The 23,443-nt window shown below is 46.7% G+C and overlaps 1 protein-coding gene across 3 annotated transcripts in view; it reads left to right on the top strand.

Annotated features, from left to right (window-relative positions):
- timm44 (translocase of inner mitochondrial membrane 44 homolog (yeast)) overlaps positions 1 to 23,443 on the top strand; it is a 91,840-nt gene that overhangs the window by 25,259 nt on the left and 43,138 nt on the right. For all 3 annotated transcript variants that reach the window (XR_015080554.1, XR_015080555.1, XM_086004789.1), the window contains exons 5-8: positions 1,301 to 1,450; positions 13,600 to 13,739; positions 16,561 to 16,646; positions 16,770 to 16,862. Coding sequence is in view for 1 of the 3 variants with exons in the window: in XM_086004789.1 (XP_085860915.1) it covers positions 1,301 to 1,450; positions 13,600 to 13,739; positions 16,561 to 16,646; positions 16,770 to 16,862 (469 nt within the window). In the remaining 2 variants the exon portion in view is untranslated. The remainder of the gene's footprint in view (positions 1 to 1,300; positions 1,451 to 13,599; positions 13,740 to 16,560; positions 16,647 to 16,769; positions 16,863 to 23,443) is intronic.

Below are 23,443 nucleotides of genomic sequence, written 5' to 3'. Positions count from 1 at the left end.
GTCCCATCTCCTGGAGGCGGGAAGGGGATTACAACCACTTAACTGCCTGTTAACAGGTAGTTAAGAGGATTATCCCCATTTTTCCAGCAGAGGTGCGGGCTTCCCGATGTCGGAAAACCCCGCCAGGGTCAGCAAGGCGAGCAGTGAGTCTGCGGGGGTCGGAGGGGTCCAAAAGTGCGCTGTGGAGGTGAGTGATGGGTGCAAGTGTGGAGAGGTAAGTATGTGAGGTGAGTGAAAAGTGATAGAAAAAGTTTACTGACCTTTGTTTCTTCCTGCAGACTTCAAGAGTTGGGGATCCGGAGGCTCCGGCATCTTAATGGCAGAGATGACAGAATGGCTGCTGCATTCTCCGATGCAACATCCATCTGCTTTCTGCTCAGAAAATAGGTTTGGTGAGTTTTGAGTACAAGATCTCACCAGACAACAGAGAATGTCAGTTTTTGACAGCTTCTCATGAAACGTCATACGCTGACGTTCTCTGTAACCAGCTTCCCCTTAATTGGCCTGCTAAGCTCGCTGGGTGGGCTTAACAAGGCCAATCAAGGGAAAATAGCGTGGGTTGACCACAAGTCGATGGAGGCGGGACTAAAACCCGACAAGCAGCAGTCCCGCCTCCAACGCGCCCCCATTGGCAAAATCACCCCCAGAGAGTGGGTCGAAAGCCAAGGCAAGTAGAGCAAAAGTGATTTTTTTTTACCACTCCCTATTGGTTGATCTCAGTTGGGTTAGCAGTAGGGGTGGTGCAGTTGACCTCAACACACCTGGGTTAGAATGGGGAACATTAGTCAGGGTTACTACCAACGTTCCCTATAAGCTGCGTAGCTCTCTGCCAATCCCGAGCAGCCTGGGATCGGCTTTTCCTCTGTTAAAGTTCGTGCATCGAACCTGGAAATGGGCCGCACAGCCCCTTAAAGGGGCCGTAGACCCAAAACAAATTTACAGGGAACATTGGTTACTACTACTGATCTCTGTTTTGATTTCTGCTGCAAAGTGCAAGTATGTTGATGTCGGGTGAGGGCAGGACAGGCTGGGCTGTGATGTGATTCATGGTCGAATAAACTGCTGATACTCACTGTCTAGACTCGCACATGAAGGATGAGCACTTGGCTGAGGCACCAAAAGGGTTACCAGCACCTGTGGAAGTATAGCTCAGAAGGAGTCAGCACTGGGAAGAGAATTTATCAGCTCATTTCCAGTGTGTCTGATGTTAGAGTGCAGTTTGCTGAACATTTATTTCATGTGCTTCTTGAGGCTTGTTGTTTATAGTAAGTATGTTTATGTGCTGTTCTCTATACCGCAGAGTCTAGATGAAGTTGGTAAATCTGATATCGGTAAGAAGATAAGGGAAGGAGTGGAAGAAGCAGCAAAATCAGCAAAGCAGTCTGCAGAAACGGTCAGCAGGAGTGGGGAGAAGATCGGCAAAACCACTGCCTTTAAAGCAATATCTCAGGTAGGTAACTCCACGTAAAGCAGATTACCTGGACTTGAATCTCATTCGCTGTGTGTAAGATGTAGCTGTGTGCAAAATTGTCTGCCATATTTACCTAAATAACAACAGTGACTGCACTTCAATGCAGTTCATAATATGAAGCCATGTAGGACATTGCTCAGAGACATGACAAGACACTACATAAAAGCAAGTTCTTTTAATAATCTGGCTACCGCAGGCATCTTCATGGGCTGCATAGATGTGTATTGTGGACCCTTAGGGCCACATACAATGTTTAAATCCATCTCTGCATTAAGTTTCATATTTTTCAAGTTGCTGGTATTAATAGAACTTGGTGTTCTGATTTAAGATTTACCTACCAATGGGACAACAGTGCTAAGAACAGTCTTCCCCAAACCTCAGGAATTCAAACACAACAGACCAGTGAATAAGAAATACAAGTGCAAGAAGGACTGAGTAGCCTGGGCTTGGATAGTGGCATGTAGGCCCATGCCACAGGTTGGATACCTATGTTTAAAGCTAAACCCTTTTAAGCCTTGTCAAAGGGATTGCAAATTGAAACTGAAATTAAGTTATTATAGAATAAAGTGATGTGTTTCAAGGAGATTGTAGTGTGCTACATGGCTGTTATCTGTCCATAATGAAGAATTGCCCTAAAAAACACATGTTCACAGAATGACTAACACAAAAAACAATTATTTGCAGAGTGACTAATATGCTTGCTGTCTTTTAGAAGGTGTTGTGTACTACAGGGTGTGTTACATTAGAACTTGTATCTCATTGGTTTTTTATTGCTTAAACTTTCTGTGATGTTCCTTGTGGATGTTCCTGTTGGTGTGTTTACACATACTGAACAGTTTGATGTTGGCAGACTCCAAAAGCTGGTATGTTTTTTCTTTAAGCAAACCTTTAAACAGAAGCAGAGGTATATGAGCAGGCTGCTTAACTGACTCAAAAGACCACCCCCCCCACAATCCCACCTACCTCTCTCTCTCTCTCTCTCTCTCTCTCTCTCTCACACTCACACTCACACTCACACTCACACTCACTCACACTCACACACACACACACACACACACACACACACACACACACACACACACTTCTTTTCCGATTCCCCCCCTCACCAGAAGGTGCTGACTCTTGCTAGAGTACAATTCTTTAGTTGTAGGCTGACCTCTAATATCTCACCTGCCACATATTGTAACGCGTAGCTTAGGCCAGTGAATGTTAGCAGATGATTGGACTATGGAGCATCACAGATAAAGTGTCATCACCTGACATCCACACACAGGCATTTTCCAACAGGGCTCACTGGTTAGTGATTAGAAGCAGGAATGGGAGCTGATGTATTTTTTCCCTATCCTTGGCCCAGGGCACTGAGGCCAATTTTAGCACTGTTACCAATGACATCAGCTAATTCAGCACAGACTGGGGATGTAACCTAGGCACCTCCTGGTCTATGTGGTTCAGCACAATACAGGTAGACTACCCTTTATCCAAACTTCCAAAACCCTCTAAAAACCGAAGGTTTTTTCGGTCAGCGTAAGTCGTGCGCACAACATGACCAGAGTGGCGCACGACTTACGCTGAGCAGAGGGTCAGCGTAAGTCGTGCGCACGACCCCCCGCTGACCCCCGCCGACTTACGCTGAGCAGAGGGTCAGCGTAAGTCGTGCGCACGACCCCCCGCCGACCCCCCCGCGGAACCACCTGACTCTCTTCCAAAGGCTCAAAAGCAACGAGAGCTCTGAGCCCGCGGCGGTGCCGGCCCCTGTTCCGACCGAGCACGACGACCTGTTGGTGGAAATGCGGAACTTCATTGCATTCCAGGCTAGCAGCGACGGACAAGCCACGACTGCGGACCCCCGCCGACCCCGACCCCCCCGCGGACCCCCGCCGACCCACCTTCCGAAATCCGAAATTTTCCGAAAACCGAAACACGGCTGGTCCTGAGGTTTTCGGATAAAGGATAGTCTACCTGTACCAAGTGGTGCATGTACCCACTCATGCACCAGGGGGCACTAATGCTCTCTTTAAATGTGAGAAGCAGTTTTAATTTTGAACTGATAAAAAGATGGTATTATAGCAAAATACTGCAGATGCTGGAAATCTGAAATAACAACAGAAAATGCTGGAAAAACTCAGCAGGCCAGGCAACATCCGTGGAGAGAGAAATAGAGTCAACGTTTCAGGTCGAAACCTGACTAAGGGTTTCGACCTGAAACGTTGATTCTATTTCTCTCTCCACGGACGTTGCCTGGCCTGCTGAGTTTTTCCAGCATTTTCTGTTGTTATTAAAGATGGTATTGTTGTTTGTAATTATGCTAAACTGTGCCAATGGTCTGTGTTTAATGCCTTTTTTCACTCTATGTCCCTTCGATATATTGGGTGAGGCTTGTGTTGATGTTTTTGGTGCTGCACATAGGGCAGGTTCTTGCAACACCAGTTTTTTCCCAATGGCGGTAGATGTGTTGAAGTGTTAAATAAAGGTCTTATCTGTGACGGGTTAACAGATGTAGCTGTTTCACTGCCATGACTATATGCTTTCTTCAAAATCAAACATAAGATGGTGACAAAAACCTGCAATTCAGTTTGCATCATTTAAGTTTTGTGCAGTCAGTGAAATTTGTTTTACGTCCTCCTCCACCTCCACTGAAAGGCACTGCATCTCGCTGGGGTATGGTTCCACAGATACCAGCTCCAACAACAGTAACTTGAATTTATATAGTGCCTTTAATGTAGAAAAATGCCCCAAGTCAAAAAAAAAGGATGCCGAGCCAAAGAAGGAGAGCCTTAAAGGAGGAGAGGGATGTGAAGGGCCAGAGGGGTTTAGGGGGGAAGTATGAGGCTGAAGGCACGACTGCCAATGGTGGAACAAATGGAGGCAGGATGTACAAATGGGCAAAGTCAGAGGAATATGTCAAGGAAATGTTATCTTCATTTCATTGGTGAGATACATGAGACACGCAGATGTAAATATATATCCTGGTATTGTGACATTAGTGTGATGATACAGATCAACTCAAAGTACACGCAAGTCTCACCATACTTCGCGCCACCTTCATAAAGGTAAAGGTGGCATTCTGAAGAGCTCCCCGGTGGTCCAGTGCATAGCTGAGCCATACACACCACAAAGGTACTGGGATGTGCATGGAAGTTTTGGTTTGCAAGTCGCACTGACATTGTACAAATCAGTGGTGAGGCCAGTTCTGGTGTGCCATTTTGGTCATCTACTTCAAAAAAGATATAGATGCGTTAGAAAGGGTTCAGAGGCGTGTGACCAGGATGATCCCTGACCTAAATTATAAAAAATGCTCAAGTGATGAAAATTACTATCACTGAAGGAAAGAAGAGCGAGGGGAGAGGTGATCCAGGTCTTCAAAATAATTTTCTTTGTATCGGACATCTAGCTGACCAAATACAGAAGTCTCTCCCCATGTTTAAGAATCTCCACACCAAACTACTGAGAACTCCACACAAGTAGCATTTCTGTTTGTCTGATGCAGAGTGCACACTCCCTATCGATTACGTTACACCACCCTTAACACAGTTCAGAGAGCTTAGATGTGGGTTGGGTAGGTAGGGGATTTAAGTCTTAGCATGCACGGAGGTAGTGCTTAAGTTTAACCAACTATACCACATAGCCTGCCAGCAAAGGGCACTGGTAAACTTCCCACAGCTTCTCCACCCAAGACCACCCTGTCTATTAGGGCAGGGGTGTCATCCTGAACCTCGGAAATCACAGAAATCACAGAAACCCCACAGTGCAGATAGAGGCCATTTCGGCCCATCGAGCCTGCACTGACACATATCCCACCCGATCCCCATAACCCCTACACCAATACATATCCCACCCTATCCCCATAACCCCAAATATTTTAATCCCCCTAACACTAAGGGTCAATTTATCATAGCCAATCAACCTAACCTGCACATCTTTGGACTGTGGGAGGAAACCGGAGCACCCGGAGGAAACCCACGCAAACACGGGGAGAATGTGCAAACTCCACACAGACAGTCACCCGAAGCCGGATTCGAACCCGGGTCTCTGGCGCTGTGAGGCAACAGTGCTAACCACTATGCCACCGTGCTGCCCCTCGGAGTTTCCTCATGGAAGCATTCACATAGGACAGCTTGCGACATCCCAGCCACCTTGATGTTCTAGACTCCCTGTCAGTATTCATTAATGACCGTATAGCTGACACCTCTCCAGGTTATCCAGTGACCATCGTGAGGCTGATTCCCCTCCAGATTATCCAGTGACTATCATGAAGCTGATTCCCCTCCAGGTTATCCAGTGACTATCATGAAGCTGATTCCACTCCAGGTAATCCACTGACCATCGTGCAGCTGATTCCCGTCCAGGGTAGTGACCATTGTGGATTCCCTCTAGCGTATTCAACGACAGGTCGATATAGGCTGGAGCCCTCCCTTCCTTCCTGCAAACGTTTCCCCTCTTTTGCCATAAATTTGCCCTACAGCTTGCACATGGACTGGAAGAAGCCCTTCTATTGCATGCCTAGGAGTTTCTAAACCATGAAGACGAACTGTTAGGACACATCTTGTATGGTGCAAGATAAACCTGCATTGGGATTTTTCTGTCATTGGAGGAAGGTCAGAAAGACCAAAATACCCTTTGCCCCTTCCTAGCAGTCCCAAAGGACTGTCTATGTTCAGGCTAAAGTTGGCCTCCACCAAAATCCCTAAGTAAAGTAATGAAAGTTATAGATAACATTGAATTAAGCAAACTAAGCTGGACAATGAGCACAGGACTAGAACAACAAGATTAGAAGTTAGAAAATGAAATTCCACAGGACAGTGGATATGGAACAGAATCCCAGAAAAGGCATTGATTCAGGATCCATTGGCACCTTAAAAGGAGCTTGGTCAATATCTGTTGAGAATAGGGACTGAGGCTAAAAGAGATATTAACAGCACTGCTTGATTATTTCAGGAGAGACAGTGAAGGAACTTGGGGCTCGATTTTGCCAGGCCCGAGGAGGCGGGATTGGAGGCGTGTGAGTTGTTAAAATCGCCAAAAATGGCGAGCGGGCCTGATCCCACCTCCATCTCGCCTCCGAGCAATTATCCCAAATGCGTGTTTTCTGACCCCCTTTCCATCCCGCCTCCAAGAGGCGGGATAGACCCTTAAGGCCCTTAACAACCACTTAATTGCCTCTAATCCCATTTTGAGAGGCCTTTCTGATTTTTAGACATTCCCCCCCATCCTACACGCCTCCTCTGGAACACACCAGGTAATGCTGGCGGCCTCACAAGTGGATTGCTTACTCACAGCTGCAGCTCCACCATTACAAAGGAGTTTTCACCAATGATCATTTGCAGGTGGCAGAACTTTGTTGTTTCAGGTCTGGGGGAACTTTTAGCAGGCATACTCAGTGTTGTGGAAGTTTGGAGCCTGACACCCATCTGCAGTGTGACCTCCTGGGAAACCCCTCTCCCCACCTTGACTAAGCGCTTCCTCAACTGAGGCATATACCAGAAGCATGGCGACCATTTAATTCATTTTCTCCTGGACATCAGATTCGGACGCAGAGCAGCCGTGGCAGCAGCAGAACCACGAGCAACAGCAGCACCAACAGCAGGAGCATCAACAGGAGCGCAAAGCTGCTAGCCACCCACCTGAAGATGCACAGGCCAGAAGGCGCCAGCGTGTGACAACATTGCTGCCCGGGATGCAAGGGACGCACTCAACCTGGCTAGATTTGCTTAGCTTGCACAGTCAAACACTTTAGTCATGCTCGCCAACAGTCTGCTGCTCCTGCAGTTGTGCAGGGGCTGAGACGTCCATCTCAGTTGGGTGAGGACTCTGGTGGGGCTCTGACCGAGGGCTTTAGTGGCATGGTCGTGTGAGTGCTTGGAGAGGAGCCCCCACTTCCTTGTTCTCTGCCACCAACATCCCTCTCATGGGTCAGCCCCACTTCAGAGCTAGCAAGTGGTTTGACAGCACCTTGCTGCACTGCAGGGGGGCCATGAGGACCTGTTTCTGCACTGGCAGTCCTACTCCAGAGGACTTCCATGAAGCTCTAGTTTGTTTGCTCAATAGCTGACCATCGCTCCTCAAGAGATGTCATTCTATTCTGAACAATGACCATGTTTTCAATACCCTGGCAACTAAGCTCCTCCTCTACCGTAGCCATCCTCTCCTCTACGGTAGCCATCCTCTCCTCTACGATAGCCAGCCTTACCATGGAGGTAGCCATCCTTTCCATGTAGGTTGCCATCCTTTCGGCGGTGATGCGTTCATGCGCCAATGCCTCCACAAAGGTTCTGCTCATGATCGCAATGGACTCCTCCATTCGCTCCACACTCGCAGCGACCTGACAAAACCTGCCAGAGACTCCTGTACCTGTTCCTCGAGTTTCAGCACCGCTCTCCTTCTGGATGGACCCGGAGGCACAGGGTCGACATGCAGCGGAGCCGAGCTGGCAGAGTCCTGTGCCCTCCGACGAGGACTCTCCACTGCTGTCCCTGTCTCCACCATCTGCTGATGCTCACTTGTCAGCTGTGATACACCAGGTGACAACACTATATCTCGCGAATATCCCACCGAGGTGTGAGTGTCTGCGCTGGTGCTGGGTGCGCTGAATTCTGCTGATGCTGCGCCCTCGGAGGTTGCAGCTTTCTCTGAGGAGTCTGCAGGCTCGGGCTGTTCCTCCTGGATAGTGGGGACGAGGGCTTTCGATGGTCCTGTGGGAGTAAAGGAGTTAGAGATGTGAGGCCAAGGTTACGTGCACATTGAATATTGCAGATGGTCATAAGTCAATCTGTTAGAGCATCAAAGTCAATCTGTTAGAGCATCAGAATCATTATCAGTGACTCATGCTATGTCACTGAGAGAGATTCCAAACTATTCTGTCACCAGCTTGCTGTGATGCGCCCGTCTGTCCGTCCCCCACTTGGGTATCCTCCTCGATCCCAGCAATTTCCAGGGCGGCCGCTTCCCAGGGGGTGAGCTGGGCTACTGAGGGTGGCCCTCCTCCTGTCATGGCTCTTTCCCTCTTATTGTGGACTCTTTTCCTGCAATGAGGGACACAAGTGGAGTTTGAGTGAGAATGAAGGAGTGAGTGTAGAGAATCCATAGCATAGATGCTTAGAAGGATACAAAGGACCCTTCCTGTGTGTTGAAAGTTGTTGTTGTCATGACATCACAGTGAGGGAGTGTGAGGGCTGCATGGTCGAATAGTTATAAGTGAATGTGATCATAGAGAGAGGGAATGGGTAAGGGTGCAGCGATGTAAGTGGCATGTGGAGGAAGAGGTTGGCAAAGCAGAGTGCTGGTGAGGAGAGGCGATGGGGATCAGATTGAGGGTGATGGGAAAGTCATACTCGCTTTTCCTATGCGGAGAAGGTCATGAAACCTCTTCCTGCACTGCAGCCAGGTTCTGCGGCTCAGCGAAATGGAGATGACCTCCTGGGCCACTTGTAGCCACACAGCTTTTGTCTGCTGGGGTGGCTTTTTTCTCCGAGGAAGGGAACAGCACCTCCTTATAACAGCTGGTTCCGTGCATCAGAGCTTGGAGGGAGGGCTCATCAAATCGAGGAGCACACTTTTGCTTGATCGTTGACATTTTCCACAATTCAACTCCTTCGTATAAATTGCAGAGCCTTTGCAGTCTCCAGAGGAATCAAGGCTGGCTGCTGGCCTTAAATCCAACAGCATTGATGACGTCATCGGAGGCGACTTTCTGTATGAAAAGACTCATTGGGCCAGTGGTTCCCACACGCAGGAAATCAGTTACCCAACTAGGGGAAAATCCCATTTTTTCAACACATCACGAAGTCGGGGTCCTGACACGGTTTCCACCTGATGCGACCCAGCCCGCCCACACTGACAAAATCCAGTCCTTAGTGTTCCTTAAAGTGAGGGAATCAACCGAGTCCATTCTGAAATAATCATATACTGACTCTGGAGGGAGTGGGGTTGATGGGCTCTGGGTGGTCTCTTCCATCTAGACGTGGTCTGGGTTAGGTAATCTGATCTTAGCTGGGGCAGCAGTAGAAACTACAGTGAGCCTCCCCAGCCCTCCGAGAGGAATAAATGAGCCAGAATTCCTGCTCCTGTTCTTTGCCCAGGGAAACTCAACTATGTTTCTCCTGGTTCAATAGCTTGTCAAGGCTCAAGCGCGAATAACGGTCACGTTGGTGAAATACTGATGATTGAATGGACCTTTGGAACCAGACCCAGCACAGAGAGCCATCAGGGGAGGTGGCGTGAGAGTCAAAAAAGGGTGAAAAAGTGCCATTTAAAACACAATTTCCTGACCGTTGCAACCTTCAGTGGTCAGAGAAAATGGGTCTTTCAGCAGGGTCAGGGTTAGTTAGTTTGTTTTCTACATTTGCTGGATATTGGAATCAAGCCACTTTTTGAAGTAGACATTCTGTGCTCAGTCAAGGATGATGACTAACGGTGAATTTGCTCTGGAAACTTTCTGATGACTTGTTAACCTTTGCCGTTGTTCGATTGAACTTTTCAGCTTTACAACAAGAAACACAATTTTTTATTTTGAAAGAGAAACTGTCTGCATGAGGCTATTGACTGTGACTGTAGTGTTCTCAGGAGGTGAGAAGTCTATTTAAACTGGCATGACTGCCCACAGAGACAGAGCCAATAGCTTGCTGCCTGTGTATTTCCATTTACAGTTCCTGTAGAAAATCATGAACTGAGATAGTTTGGGCTGCCACTGTGGTTCAGGGAAATTGACCCTTGACACTCGAGCAAAGGCAGTTTGTAGCTGCAGAGAAAACTACCAATCACACAGAAATCGTTTCAGTGACTGAGGTAGTGAGGCACTCCCGGGTGTGACCTGTTCAACAGCCCATTGTGTTGATGGAAGAGGAAAAGCCCTATTTGAGGTTGAGCATTTTATGGTGTCGATGATGCAGTCTTCTAATAACTTGTAGTGCTCACTCTGTACTAGTCTAAGGTGTATTAGGGTTGATACTGTCCAAGCACAGAGGCACTAGTGTGCAGAATGCCAGCTGTAAGCTGCTCTCCTAGATGAAACAGAAGTAGAGGATGAACGCCAAGGGGCTGGCTATTGGGTCATTCCACTGGCCTGAAGCTGTGCAGGGATTTAGTACAAGTTTGGGCTCACTAACAGTGAAACCCCCAAGCAGTGGGATGAGATTTGATACTGAAGTTTTATTTGTTTGTTACTGCAGCTTCCATTTTCCGAGCTTGGAATTGCTCCTGGGATTGAGCTTGACTCCCCCCACCTGTCAGTAGTTGAGATCTTGTCTGGAATTGTCTAGAGTAAAAGAAAGAACGAACTTGTATTTATATAGCACCTGTCACAACCTCCCAAAGCTCTTTACAGCCAATTAAGTACTTTTTGAAGTGTAGTCACTGTTGTAATGTAGGGAAATGCAGCAGCTAATTTGTGCACTGCAAGGTCCCACAAACAGCAATGTGATAATGATCGGATCATCTGTTTTAGTAATGTTGGTTGAGGGATAAATACTAGCCAGGACACCAAAGAGAACTCTCCTGCATTTCTTCGAAATAGTGCTATGGGATCTTTTACGTCCACCTGAAAGGGCAGACGGGGCCTCGGTTTAACATCTCATCCAGAAGACGGCACCTCCGACAGTGCAACACTCCCTCAGTACTGCACTGGAGTGTCAGCCTGGATTATGTGCTCAAGTCTCTGGAGCGGGGCTTGAGCCCACGCGGACGTGTCAGTGGGTCACACGCCACTCCCACTATCCCAAAAGCCTCACCTGGCAGATGAACGTTATTTTGTTATTTGCTCTTGGGGGGGATTTGTGCGACGTTGGCAAAGCTACATTTATTGCTCATCCCTAGTTGTCCTCAGAAGGTGGCAGTGGGCCTTCTCGACCCGCTGCAGTCTTTGCGGCAATGGTGATTGCTGTGTTGGTTGACCATTTTCTCTAAGCAACTAAGTGACTTGCTAGGCTACTTCATGGGGCATTAAACTTCAACCACATAGCGTGGACAAAAATCACGTGTAACCCCAGACCGAGTGGGGGTTTGCAGTGGCAGGTTACCATACATTAGTTAACCAGTTAGAATTTTGCAACAATCCGGCATCCGGCAGCTTTCATGGCACCCCATTGCTACAGTTGGAGCAATGCTCCTGCAGTGACAGTGAGACTGACCGCAATGCACACAATGTTGGTGTAAAATCAGATTTGTGTAGCTGCTTCTTCAGAAATCACAGAAAAGATGTTGAAACAATGAACTCGGGATAAAGTTCGAAGGAAGCCACAGTGCTGGGACAGTGACATCCACTGAGAAACAGCCCCAGTTGCTGGATTGGGTGAAGATGGAGGTCTGTGCTCACGGTACTTGTGGATATAGGACAGTGAGTCACACGGGCAGAAATCAGCCGTCCTGGCGATAGCACGTGGCAGGCAAAAGAACAAAGAATAGAAATCTGGCCCAGTGATTACATTTCAATCAATAACATTTTACAATTGCTTATGGTGGAACAGCTTTAAAACCATTTAGTAAAATATTAATGCAGCATGACAAAATGCAGCATGACAATTTGGCAGTTTTTCTCGCAGCACTGGAACAAGTGCAATTTTTAAAGAAGAAAAATGCTGTATGAATATTTAGATTTTATGTAACTGAGCAGCCTCTAATGATTTTTATTCACTTGTGCACATTTCTTCAAGTCACTAAGTATCACAGAATTAAACACACTGATGCTGTGTGATGTCTCCTGGGGAACAGTGCCAGTGAATAATGACACCATCTGGTGAGGAGGCTAAATAACTAATAAGAGACATCAGACACAGGAAGATATTAAGACAGAATTGTTTTTTTAACACTTTGCTCCATCCCCTGAAGGCACTTGACTCCTGTGGGGTAGTGGTTCTGTGGACACGAGCGACCCACCATTACTTCACTCAATAGCCATTCTTCGTGCTCACCTTGACTATCGGCTAACTATTCAAACGTAGGGGATTCACAGCTAATTCTGATCGGCCTCTATCCAACATCCGCAATTGTGCATTCCGGTGGGGTCAGTGGGCAGGAACAGGTACCCTGGCTGATTTTTCTTCCCCCTCTTTACCCCTGGGGCACTGAGGGCAATTGTTGCAGGCTGACTCCCTCCCACCTCAGATCCATAAACTTAGCACACACTGATGACGGAACCTGAAAACAAACAGATTTCAATAATGAAACATTTTTTTGGAAAGCCATGATAGAGTTTTGAATTATTTACAAGTGAGACATTGTGAGTTGGAGCAGTTGTTAATGATCCAGTTCTAACTTATTAATGTTCAATGAGAACAGGCAGGATGAGGTGTATTGCATTTCATATAATTTATTCAAATATCAACAAGGTGGGTTTGCGAGCAAGAAATTATGAAACCTTCATCGATATTCTAACCTGAGTTCCTTGTTTGGAACAACAACAATTTGAAACACTCTAATAATCTGCATTATATTTACACGACAGTGCCAAAAACATCTAGTTGCTAATCACTAAATAATAGTCCAGAAAACTTGTAGCAGAACATTACATACTGCTTCACTTGTTTGTTTGTACCTGTACTAGCTGCTAGAGAGTGTTGTGTGCTGGTGTCCAGAATTGGATTTCAACACTTCCTCACTAAATAAGACTGCAATAGGTTAGAAGAAAGCTCTCAGTTGGCCTTTTGATTCCATAACACAAGCTATTCCAGGCTTATGTGAGCAGGCATGGCCTTGGTGCGTTGAGTGGCCTCTGTGGGCAAGGCCAATTTTCTCTCAATGCAGCTGATCCAGGAGTGCCCTGTTATGTCATCACATCTGCAAGAAAGAAAAGATTTATGTTGAATCCTGGAAGCACCCAGACCAGATAAAACTTCCATTCTCTGCTTGCTTTTTGATTGCAAATAAAGAGCACAGGCATCAGCTTCAGTCAGCTTTAGTTTCCATAGCATTCATATTTGGTACCATTGATTCAGATAAAATATTGCTATAGCCAGATTACTTGGACACCATTCCAGCTGATGTTCTGTTCTATTATGGTGCTACTTTCTCATACTGATGATAAGACTGTAGGAGGGGTGATACAGCGTAGTGACAGTAAAAGCAGAATTGTTGGCTTCTATTTGTTCAGCCATGACCCTATCACACTAACGTCAGCTTTACTCCTTTGCTTTCTTCAGAGTGTTGAATCTGTTAAGAAGGAACTTGATGAGAGTGTTCTCGGACAGAGTGGGACCTACCGGTCACCATCATTGCTGAGGAAAAGAAGCGACTTTACAAAAGATAAAGCGACGGAGGAAAAAATATTTGAACCGAATGAGTACGTGATACTTTGGCATTTAGACAGCCAGTTTTCTCCATTTGTCTCCTGAAGGTGCTGACTAGCTACAGGTGCCAGCCAGCCTCTGGTTACTCATCCAAGTGATCATTCTTAATGTGTGAGCCTAGATAGTGATTGTCTTCAGGCCTTTCAACCATGGGTCCATCACAGCTGAGCCTAGTCTTCTCTCACCCAACAACCACACACAACAGCAACTTACATTTATATAGAACTCTTCATGTCAGCCCTACATCAGAATTTTACTGAGGAGAACAAAATGGACTCTTGGCGAGAGAGAAAGAGCAGGTAGAATAGGGGGCAAGACTGAAAGAGTGGTTGAAGAGAAAAGTCTTTTAATAGGCTTTTTAAAGTAGGGAGGAGGAGGTAAGTTGAGGGAGTCCCAGACAAAAGCATGGCGGGTGAAAGAATAGTCGCCAATAGTGGAGCAAAGATCTTTTTGATGTATAGTAATGACCTGGACTTGGGTATACAGAGCATAATTTCAAATTTGTAGATGACACTAAACTCAGAAAAATAGTAAACAGTGAGAAGGATAGTAGCAGACTTCAGGAGGACAGGTGAAATGGGCTGACAGATGACGTTTAACACAGAGAGTGTAAAGTGATGCATTTTGGTAGGAAGAATGAGGAGAGGCAATATAAACTAAATGGTACAATTATAAAGGGGGTGCAGGAGCAGAGACCTGGGGGTGTACATACGGAAATGTTTGAAGGTGGCAGAACAAGTTGATAAGGCTGTTTAAAATAGCATATGGGATCCTTGGATTTATAAATAGCGACAGAGTACAAAGCAAGGAAATTGTACTAAACCTTTATAAACACTGGTTAGGCCGCAGCTGAATATTGTGCCCAATTCTGGTCACCACACTTTAGGAAGGATGTCAAGGCCTTAGAGAGGGTGCAGAAGAGATTTACTAGAATGGTACCAGGGATGAGGAACTTCAGTTATGTGGAGAGACTAGAGAAACTGGGATTGTTTTCCATAGAGCACAAAAAATTAAGGGGCGATTTCATAGAGATGTTCAAAATCATGAAGGGTTTTGATAGTGTAAGTAAGGAGAAACTATTTCCACTGGCAGGAGGGTCGGTAACCAGAGGACACAGATTTAAGATAATTGGCAAAAAAGCCAGAGGTGAGATGAGGAGAAAAAGTTTTTACACAGCGAGTTATTATGATCTGGAATTCACTGCCTCAGAAGGTGGTAGAAGTAAATTCGATAGTAACTTTCAAAAGAGAATTGGATAAACACTTGAAGGGAAGAAAAGGACTATGGGGAAAGAGCAGTGGAGTGGGACTAATTGGATAACTCTTCCTGGCACAATGGGCTGAATGGCCTCCTTCTGTGCTATAAGGTTCTATGATGAGTTTCAGTTTGTGAAGGATGGAAATGGAGAGGCCAGCTAGGACAGCATTAAAGAAATCGATCCTCAAAGTAACAAAGGCCTAGATTAGAGTCTTGAGTGCAGTGAAGAGAGGTTGGGCCACAGGCGGCTGATATTGCAAAGGTGGAAGAAGGATAGTCCAGGTGACAGATTTGATGTGGTGAAGGAAGCTCAGCTCAGGATCAAACAACACAAGGTTCCACAACACCAGACTTAACCTAAATTGGGGAAGGTTGACTGAGTTGAGGGTAAATTAAGTGACGGGAGCCAAAAGGAGTGACTTTCGTTTAGCCTACTTTTAAGGTAGAGAAAATTTGGGTTCATCTAAGACCATGTCAAATAGGCAGTTGAAGAGAAGTGAAAACACAGGAGGAAGCAGTAGGTAAAGCTGGGTGTCATCAGCATACACCCACAGCCTGATTCTGAATGATGTCATCAAGAAAAATGTGGGGGTATACCAGTGGTGAGCATGTGGAGATGGAAGGGGAAGCCATTGAATGATGCATAGTGTCATCATTGGGGGAGCTATGAATGGAGCCAAAAGAATGCTATGGACACGGACTGCCAATAAAAATTGGCACTAATCCCTTCCCGCCTGGTTTCGGCAAGTCCCAGTGCCGCCGCCCCTGAAACTTACGTGGGGTGGGATTTTGGCCGGGATGGTGTCGGGATTCCCTTCCCCCACCCCCCCCCCCCCCCCCACACGCCTGAAACCCCACCTGACGGCTTCCACGAAAATCTAGCCCATAGTCAGGAAGGTAATAAAATGGGGGAAAAAGAGGGACTGTGCACTAAACTTGTGAAGAATCTTTTAAAATCAATTTTCTCCCTCATCCTCATGTATTGGGATTCAGGTTCACAGGCACGTTCCCTCACCCAAATGCCTATTTTTATATGAGAGCCTAGACAGCGAGTGTTGGCAGGATATTTGACTAGATGGGGACGGTATCACAACCAAAACTACTCCTGTCCTCACCTGACATTCACATGTGCCCTTTGCAGCAGGAGCCCAGGACAGCAGCAGAAGTATCCATTACACACAGCTAAAGATCTTATTGTGATATCCCTAGATCATGCTCCAGTTTAACTAAATAACAAGCAGTAAAGCTGTGGCCCAGATCATAGGGGACCCATCGTTCAGGCTGAGGCCAGTTGTAGCTCCTGCTGCCACCTAGCTGAAATCTGTTAGCTCAGCAGACTGGGAATTGAACCGTGCATCTTCTGGGCCTGTACGGTGCAGTTCCACACTGGCTTTTACAAACTAAGCCATTGGTGGAGTTCCTGAAGGTGAATCTTAATGGCAAAGGATTTGTTACTCGGAGGTTAAAATGAATTAATACCGTCAATTATGTTGGCTTATATGCAGCAGTTAGCCTTATTCCGACCTAATATTTGCAATCTCGATTGTTCTCTTACAGAGAAGCTATGGGGATGGTGCTGCACAAAGACTCAAAATGGTACCAGCAGTGGAAGGAATTCAAGGACAATAATGTTGTCTTTAATAGTAAGGACTCATTTCCTTGTGTTTTTTCTATTCTTTGATGGCGTTGGCTGGATTGTCAAGCAATTAGTTGCCTGTGTTTCATATGGTGATATAAATGCAATTTTCTCTCCTTTTCCTTCATAGGGTTCTTTGAAATGAAGATGAAATATGATGAAAGTGACAACACATTTATTAGGGCATCGAGAGCCGTAACAGACAAAGTCACCGATTTGATAGGTAAGTGAAAATGTGTGAGCTCTCTTTGTTGTGGAGGTGGGAGCTGAAGGAACTGCATTATTAAATAAGATTTATTTAAATAAAGGTCACTGTCTGGGCTCAGCAAAGCAGATCACACCAAACAAAAACAGCAGCTACCCTTCAAAATAGCAGGATACAAGATAAAAATAAATGACTTGCAGTCTGCAGCCTTTGTTCCCACCCCTCCTGTCCCCCAATAATTGAATTTATAACAACAATTTGCATTTATAAAGTAGCTTTAATGTCGCATTTCATGGGAAAGAAAATGGATGGGAGGTGGTGGGAGACGAGTTAGGGGATGTGACTGAAGAAATGGTCAGAGGTAGGTTTCAAGCAGGCTTTTGAAGGTGGTGAGAGAGGCAGAGAAGGTTAGGGAGTGAGTTTTGAGTGTGGGTTCGACATCTGAAGGCTCTGCCACTGAAGGTGGAGTGGAAAGAGATGGGGTTCAAAGGAGGCTGGAGTATAAGGCGCCACTGACATGTAGAGCTAGAGGAAGTTGCAGAGATTGGGAGAGGGCGGGAATGGGGGGAGGTGGTAAGGCTGCAGAAGAACCTATGAACAAGGACAAGGGATTTTGAAGTTGATGTGTTTTGGACAGGGAGCCAGTGATTATTGGGAAGATCAGCGATGAGGGAGTGAGACATAGTGAGGCTAAGATGCAGTTAATGAATCTTTGGGCAAGTTGTTATATAGGATGGAATTTAACAGGCTGGGGTGGAGAGTGTTGGAGAAGTTGAGTCTAGAGTTGAGAAAGGCATGTATGAGGATTTGCAAGCCATTGTAACTTAATTCTGTTTATTGTAGAAAATAACATGTCCAAGACTATGTTAAAAGTCTTTAAACATCATCACACTACAGATAATGGGTTTGCGACTGGGACATATTTAGTGAGACTTGGGGCCAACTGACCAGCATTACTGCTGATTTTGTGCTGCACCCTATCTAAGAACTGTGGCTCCTCTCAGTGGAATCAAAATGCCCATACATTTTTAATATTAACAAAGCTTATGCCAAAAAGGGGAAAAGTTTAAAAAAAAAACACTTGGGAGCTTTGTGCAACTCACTTCACACCAGTTGCAATTGTTATAAATCGGTGGGAAACTACTTTCTTACGGTGGTCTTGTGTCAACTCAATTTGTATGACTAAAACTGAATTAAATTACACTGTTTGCGTTGACACAAACTGGGTCGTCAGTTCTGAAGGCTGAGAAGAATGAAGCTATGGGGTGCTTCATACTGTCATTGGAATCCTGACGTGAAACTCATCCCCCCAGCATACTTCACTGGGTCTTTTTTGATACTTTCTACCATTTGTTCATATAGTCCATTTCACTTGCCTTTTTGTGTACGTTACTGGTGGTTTCTGTATCACAGCACGAAGGTTTTCAAGAAAATTGGATAAAAAAGGGATTTTGTTGTTGTTAGTGTTTCACCTGTCTGCTGTTCCAGTCAATCATTCTGCGTTGTGGTTCATTGCTTGCCCTTTGCCTCTTTGCTCAAGTTCCCCAGGTTTCTGTTCTCTCTCTCTTTCCCCGCCCCCCCCCCCCCGTTCCTTTAGATAAGTCACCTCCTCCACTCAGCATTCAACTCTAGCCACTCTTTTACTGATGATTCCACCCTTCATTCATTAACTTCCTGCACATTGCATTCCCTCAGTGCTCACAACCACCCGTCACCTTGCAGCGCAATGCCTGAATCGCTGTATCCTGATCTCCTCCATGCTCCATATTCCTCCGTGGATTAATGGCAATTTTTCAGCTCTTCAAAGATGTAGGCCTAGAAATTCCGTTGGTAGCGCCAGCCGCTAGTGCCTTAAGAGGGCAATAAGTGGGGCGCGAAGCGGCTAGCGCCCGGGCGCGGCGCGATCTGCGCCTCTCGCGAACTTGAGTGGACATTTAGCGGCGGCGCAAAACCGCAACGCCCGCTCAGCTGCGCTCGCAGATCCTGACGTCATTTCATGGTGCAACGCCCTTGGTGCGCCCCGAACCGGAACTTCTTTCCGCCTGGCGCTCCCAGCGACTGGTTGAGTGGAACGGTTCCCAGTCGCTGTGGGGCTGGGGGGGCGCTATTTATAGGGGGCTCTTCCTGCCTTATTAGTGGTAGCCATTTTGGACCACTCCTTCTGTGTGTGAGAGAGAGAGATTTGCAGAGAGACAAAGGAAGAGAGCTTTCTGCTTTGACTCAGTGCTCGCACAGGTACTTCTGGCTTTAGCCCAGAGCTTTGCAGTTGGATTGATTTTTCAGTGCCATAGCCTTGAGTGGCCACATATAATGGGGGCTGCAATGGGTGGAAACGTTGGGTTTCTCCATTGCATTGAGAAGGCTCAGACGCCGAGAGAGAGTGCCAATCATGGCCAGACGGAGGAGGGCCAACAGGCGTCAGCACAGGAGGCCTTACCCTCCCCAGGTATACCGCCAGCAGTTCTCCTACCTCAACTTGTCTGAGGAGCAGTGCATTCGGAGGCTTCGATTCAGAAGGGAGGTGGTCACTGATATCTGCCACCTGCTTCAGAGAGATCTGCAGCCTCAGCTGAGGAGCAGTACGTCTCTGTCGGTGGCAGTGAAGGTGACGGTGGCTCTCAACTTCTATGCCACCGGCTCCTTCCAATCCGCTACTGGGGACATTGCCAATGTCTCCCAGTTCGCGGTGCATTGCTGCATCTGCCAAGTCATGAATGCCCTCTTCAAAAGGAGACGTCAGTACATTTCCTACCCCATGACCCTGGACAAGCAGCAGGAGCGCGCAATGGGATTTGCAAGAATAGCGGGCTTCCCCATGGTCCAGGGCGCCATTGACTGCACGCATGTGGATTTGCGGGCGCCTCTAGAGAATGCCAAGGATTACCGCAACCGGAAGGGGTTCCATTCGTTGAACGTGCAGTTGGTGTGTGACCACAGGCAGCTGATACTAGCTGTCAATGCCCGCTTTCCAGGCAGCAGCCACAACGCCTTCATCCTGTGGCAGACCTTTTCGAAGCCCCGGCTCACCCAGGAGGCTGGCTTCTCGGGGACAAGGGCTATCCTTTGTGCACCTGGCTGATGACCCCGCTCCGTGCGCCCAGCACCCCTGCTGAAGAGCGATACAATGACAGCCATCAAGCGACCAGGAACATCATTGAGCACACAATCGGCGTGCTAAAGCAACGGTTCCGCTGTCTGGACCATTCCGGGGGAGCCCTTCAGTACTCGCCTGAGCGAGTCTCCCATTTCGTTGTAGTGTGCTGCATGCTGCACAACCTGGCTATCCTCAGGACTCAGCCACTGCCAGCAGACATTGGAGGACCACCAGAGGAGGAGGAGGAGCACCAAGACGGGAGGGAGGCACAAAGTGCAAGGGCTGTCCGTCAGCGGCTTATTGCAAGTCGGTTCTAGGCCCCCTCTCGGGAATGGCTTGTGCCATTGAAAGAACACGAATGGACCCGCTCCGCAAACCCTGAGCCAGTCAAGGCAACAAATAGTTCAAAGTGCAAACATGCACAATCTGAATAAAGACAATTATTTATTTAACAAACTCTGTGCCCTTCCCTCATGACAAACAAATACAGAGAAACCCCCCAAAAAACAGTCAGACACATAACTGGATCTCACAACCTGGAGACAATGAACAAAAGAGTTAAACAAAAATGACCATGATCCTCGGCCTTCACAAAAAAAAAAACACAGCATTTTGCCACACCTCCTACTTTTTGGCCTGCGAGGGTGATCTGCCTCGCTTGCGAGATTGGCCCCTTCTCACCCTGCAGCTCTTCCGTAATGGGACCCCAGTGGCTGCAGCAAGGCTGGGAGAAGGCTGCTGAGGGTCAGATATGTAAAGTCTGTGGGTTGTACAGTTAATAACGACACAGACTTCAGGAATAACAAACAAACAGGTCTTTACTATTCGAAGGTCAGGGCGAATCTGCCCCAGCAATCCTGCCACAACACTTATATACTGGTGTGGTCACTGTCGGTATTACAGTATACAGAAGCCAAACAAGTAGTGCCACACCTAAAGTAGTTCTCTTAAAGGTGAACGGTTACATACAATAGTTTCCTTAAAGGTAGACGGGTACATACACTACAATCCTCCCTTTTTAGCTTATTACTTAGAGTCCCATTAACATACATATCTTCAACTTCATATAAAACACTTTACAGATATAATCTCGGTGGGAAACAGTTCACAAAGTCAGTCTCTGCGGGAACAGTTCACAGATTCAGTCTCCGATCTTGACTTGGTCCGCACAACATCTCTTTGGTGTAGCCGGTTCACATGGATAGTGTGACTCCTCCATAGCCTTTTCCTTGACGTAACAGCTTGAACTTTCGTCCTGTTGAACCGGCAGTGCCGACTTTTATAACCAACTGGCTGTCTTGATAATTTCCCACTTTTCAACTAATTTAGCTCCTTTCGTAGGTCCCCTCCTGAGCTGGTAGAAGTGATAATATTTTAGATAGCTATTGTCTTCTGCCTCTTCTTTTTCTTTTCTGCCTTTTTGAGACTCTCGGGGCTCCTTTCTCGGCTGCCAGCTGTAGCGCCACCAACTCTCTATGTTCCTTAGACCTTAAGTGTTTCATCCTGATTTCAGCACTTTGGGAGTTTTCCTCACAAACTGGGCAGACCAGATCCTCGTAATATTCAGTGTCTCTCAACAGGTCATGGTAATATTCGGGGTCGTCCTGAGTTAGGCCAGCGAGAGGGCCTTCTACTTCCTCCTTACCCATCTGGACGTTAGCCGACTGTGGTTCCTTCCCTAGACATCTTTCTTGAAAAGACTTCCTCATACATTCATATTCATCACGCTCTTCCTGGGTTGTCTGCCATTCCTTCACTACTGTCTTCATTTGTGAGTTCAATACCTTCCCTTCCATCGGGGATTGCGTTATCCGGCTATTTACTCCTTCTACTGGAGTAGCTGTTTCCCCATTCTTCTGTTCAATTTGACGTAATTCAGCGTCCTTTTGGCATCCTTGTAAAAGCTGTGTTGCCACCTCAGCTATCTCCATCCCTTTTGGAAGCTCCGAATTCCTTCCCTTTGAAGCCTGAAGCTCGTGTTCCCCTTGTGGAGTCTTGTCACTCCGCCTGTGAAGGAGTTGGCTGGTCGTTAACTCTTCCCCGGGGACACTGTGGATCAGCTTCTTCTCTATTTCATCCACCTTTCCCTCTGGTGCTTGGGTTTTAAGCGCTCGAAGAAGTTGCGCCTTGATGCTCTCTAGCTCCAGTTCAGGGGCCATTCTTCCAGTCTCTGTTTCTCTTCCAGTTGCCTTTCCTTCCACTGCCCGGATTCCCAGTTGACTATGTTCTTCAAGTTGTTGAACCCTGGTCATTTCCGCCTCATATTTGTCTTGGGTTTCCTTCAGTACTTTTATGAGTTCTTGAACCTCTTGGATTCCATGTTCTGCCATGTCTTCCACCTCCAATTTTTCATCGATGGATGGAATCTCTACCGATGAGTCTGTCTTGGCCTGGAGCTCCTCAAACATTTCCTGCATCCTTTGGACTTCTTGCTCATGTTCAACCTTTAGTTGCTCATATGCTTTCACTAAAACTAGCTTTTCGGAGGTTGCCGAGTTAACCCCCTCCAGAATTGTAGCCTGGGCCTGTTCATACTGTTCTTTCAACTTCTTACACTCTGCTTGTAAGGAGTCGTAGAGAGGAACTGGGATAAAATCCTGGCTGCCTGAAGATTCCTCTTCATTTGTTTCGTTCTGCAAATATTCTAACTCTTGAACAGCATCAGGGAGATGTGATCGATACTTAGCCATGATGGCCCTATGGTCGCTCTCAGCTTGAGCTAGCTGCCTCTGTTGTCTTTCCAGGTTCTCCCATTCGGTGTCCCAGAATTGTTCCATTGTTTTCATCTCTTGTACGAGACGGTAACTCAACTGTTCTAATTGTTGTTGTATTTTGCGATACGTTTGAGTCCGGGCTCTGTGTTCTTCCGTCGTGGATAAGTCCTTAACTTGGACAGGCTCAGAATTCTCTGTCAACCTGGAGTTCTGCTCTGAAGCTTTATCCTTCTCGGTAGCATAAGCCTTTATGCCTGTCTTTGTTTTCTCCACCATAGTCGGCAAGTCCATTTCAGCCTTGTCTTCCATATTTGAGTTAGTCTTATCGTCATCCGTTCCAGAATCTGAGCTGATTGCTCAGTGATGGCTTTTAGATAGTGCCATTCCATGTCTATTTTCTTAATCCACTCCCGTCCTAGAAGTGGTGGTCCTCCCTCAGGTAATACGTACAAGTTCATTCTTGGGTGTTCTTTACCCCTCTCTCTCACCTTGACTCTTATCTTCCCCATGGGGTATACTTTATGCCCCGTGTATGTCTGTAATACGAACTTGGTATTCCTTAAGGGTATGTGAGAGAATAGCCGGTGGTAGTCCCTTCGATTGATGACTGATAGAGCTGATCCAGTGTCCAACTCCATTCTTACTTGGACTCCAGCTATTCTTAGCATGACCCAGATAGTTTGTAGATCAGCTTCCCTCCCCACATTGTGAATTCTCAGACTACCCAGCTCCTGGTTGTTTGGGTCTGAGTCTGAATTCTGTTTGTCTGAACTCTTCTCAGCCACCTTGTG

This window comes from Somniosus microcephalus, chromosome 13, assembly GCF_052327205.1.
Source record: "Somniosus microcephalus isolate GS21.2 chromosome 13, FLI_Smic_1.0, whole genome shotgun sequence".
Classification (NCBI taxonomy): Eukaryota; Metazoa; Chordata; class Chondrichthyes; order Squaliformes; family Somniosidae; genus Somniosus; species Somniosus microcephalus.
Note: the sequence above shows the minus strand (reverse complement) of the source record. Positions and strands in the feature narration are given on the sequence as shown.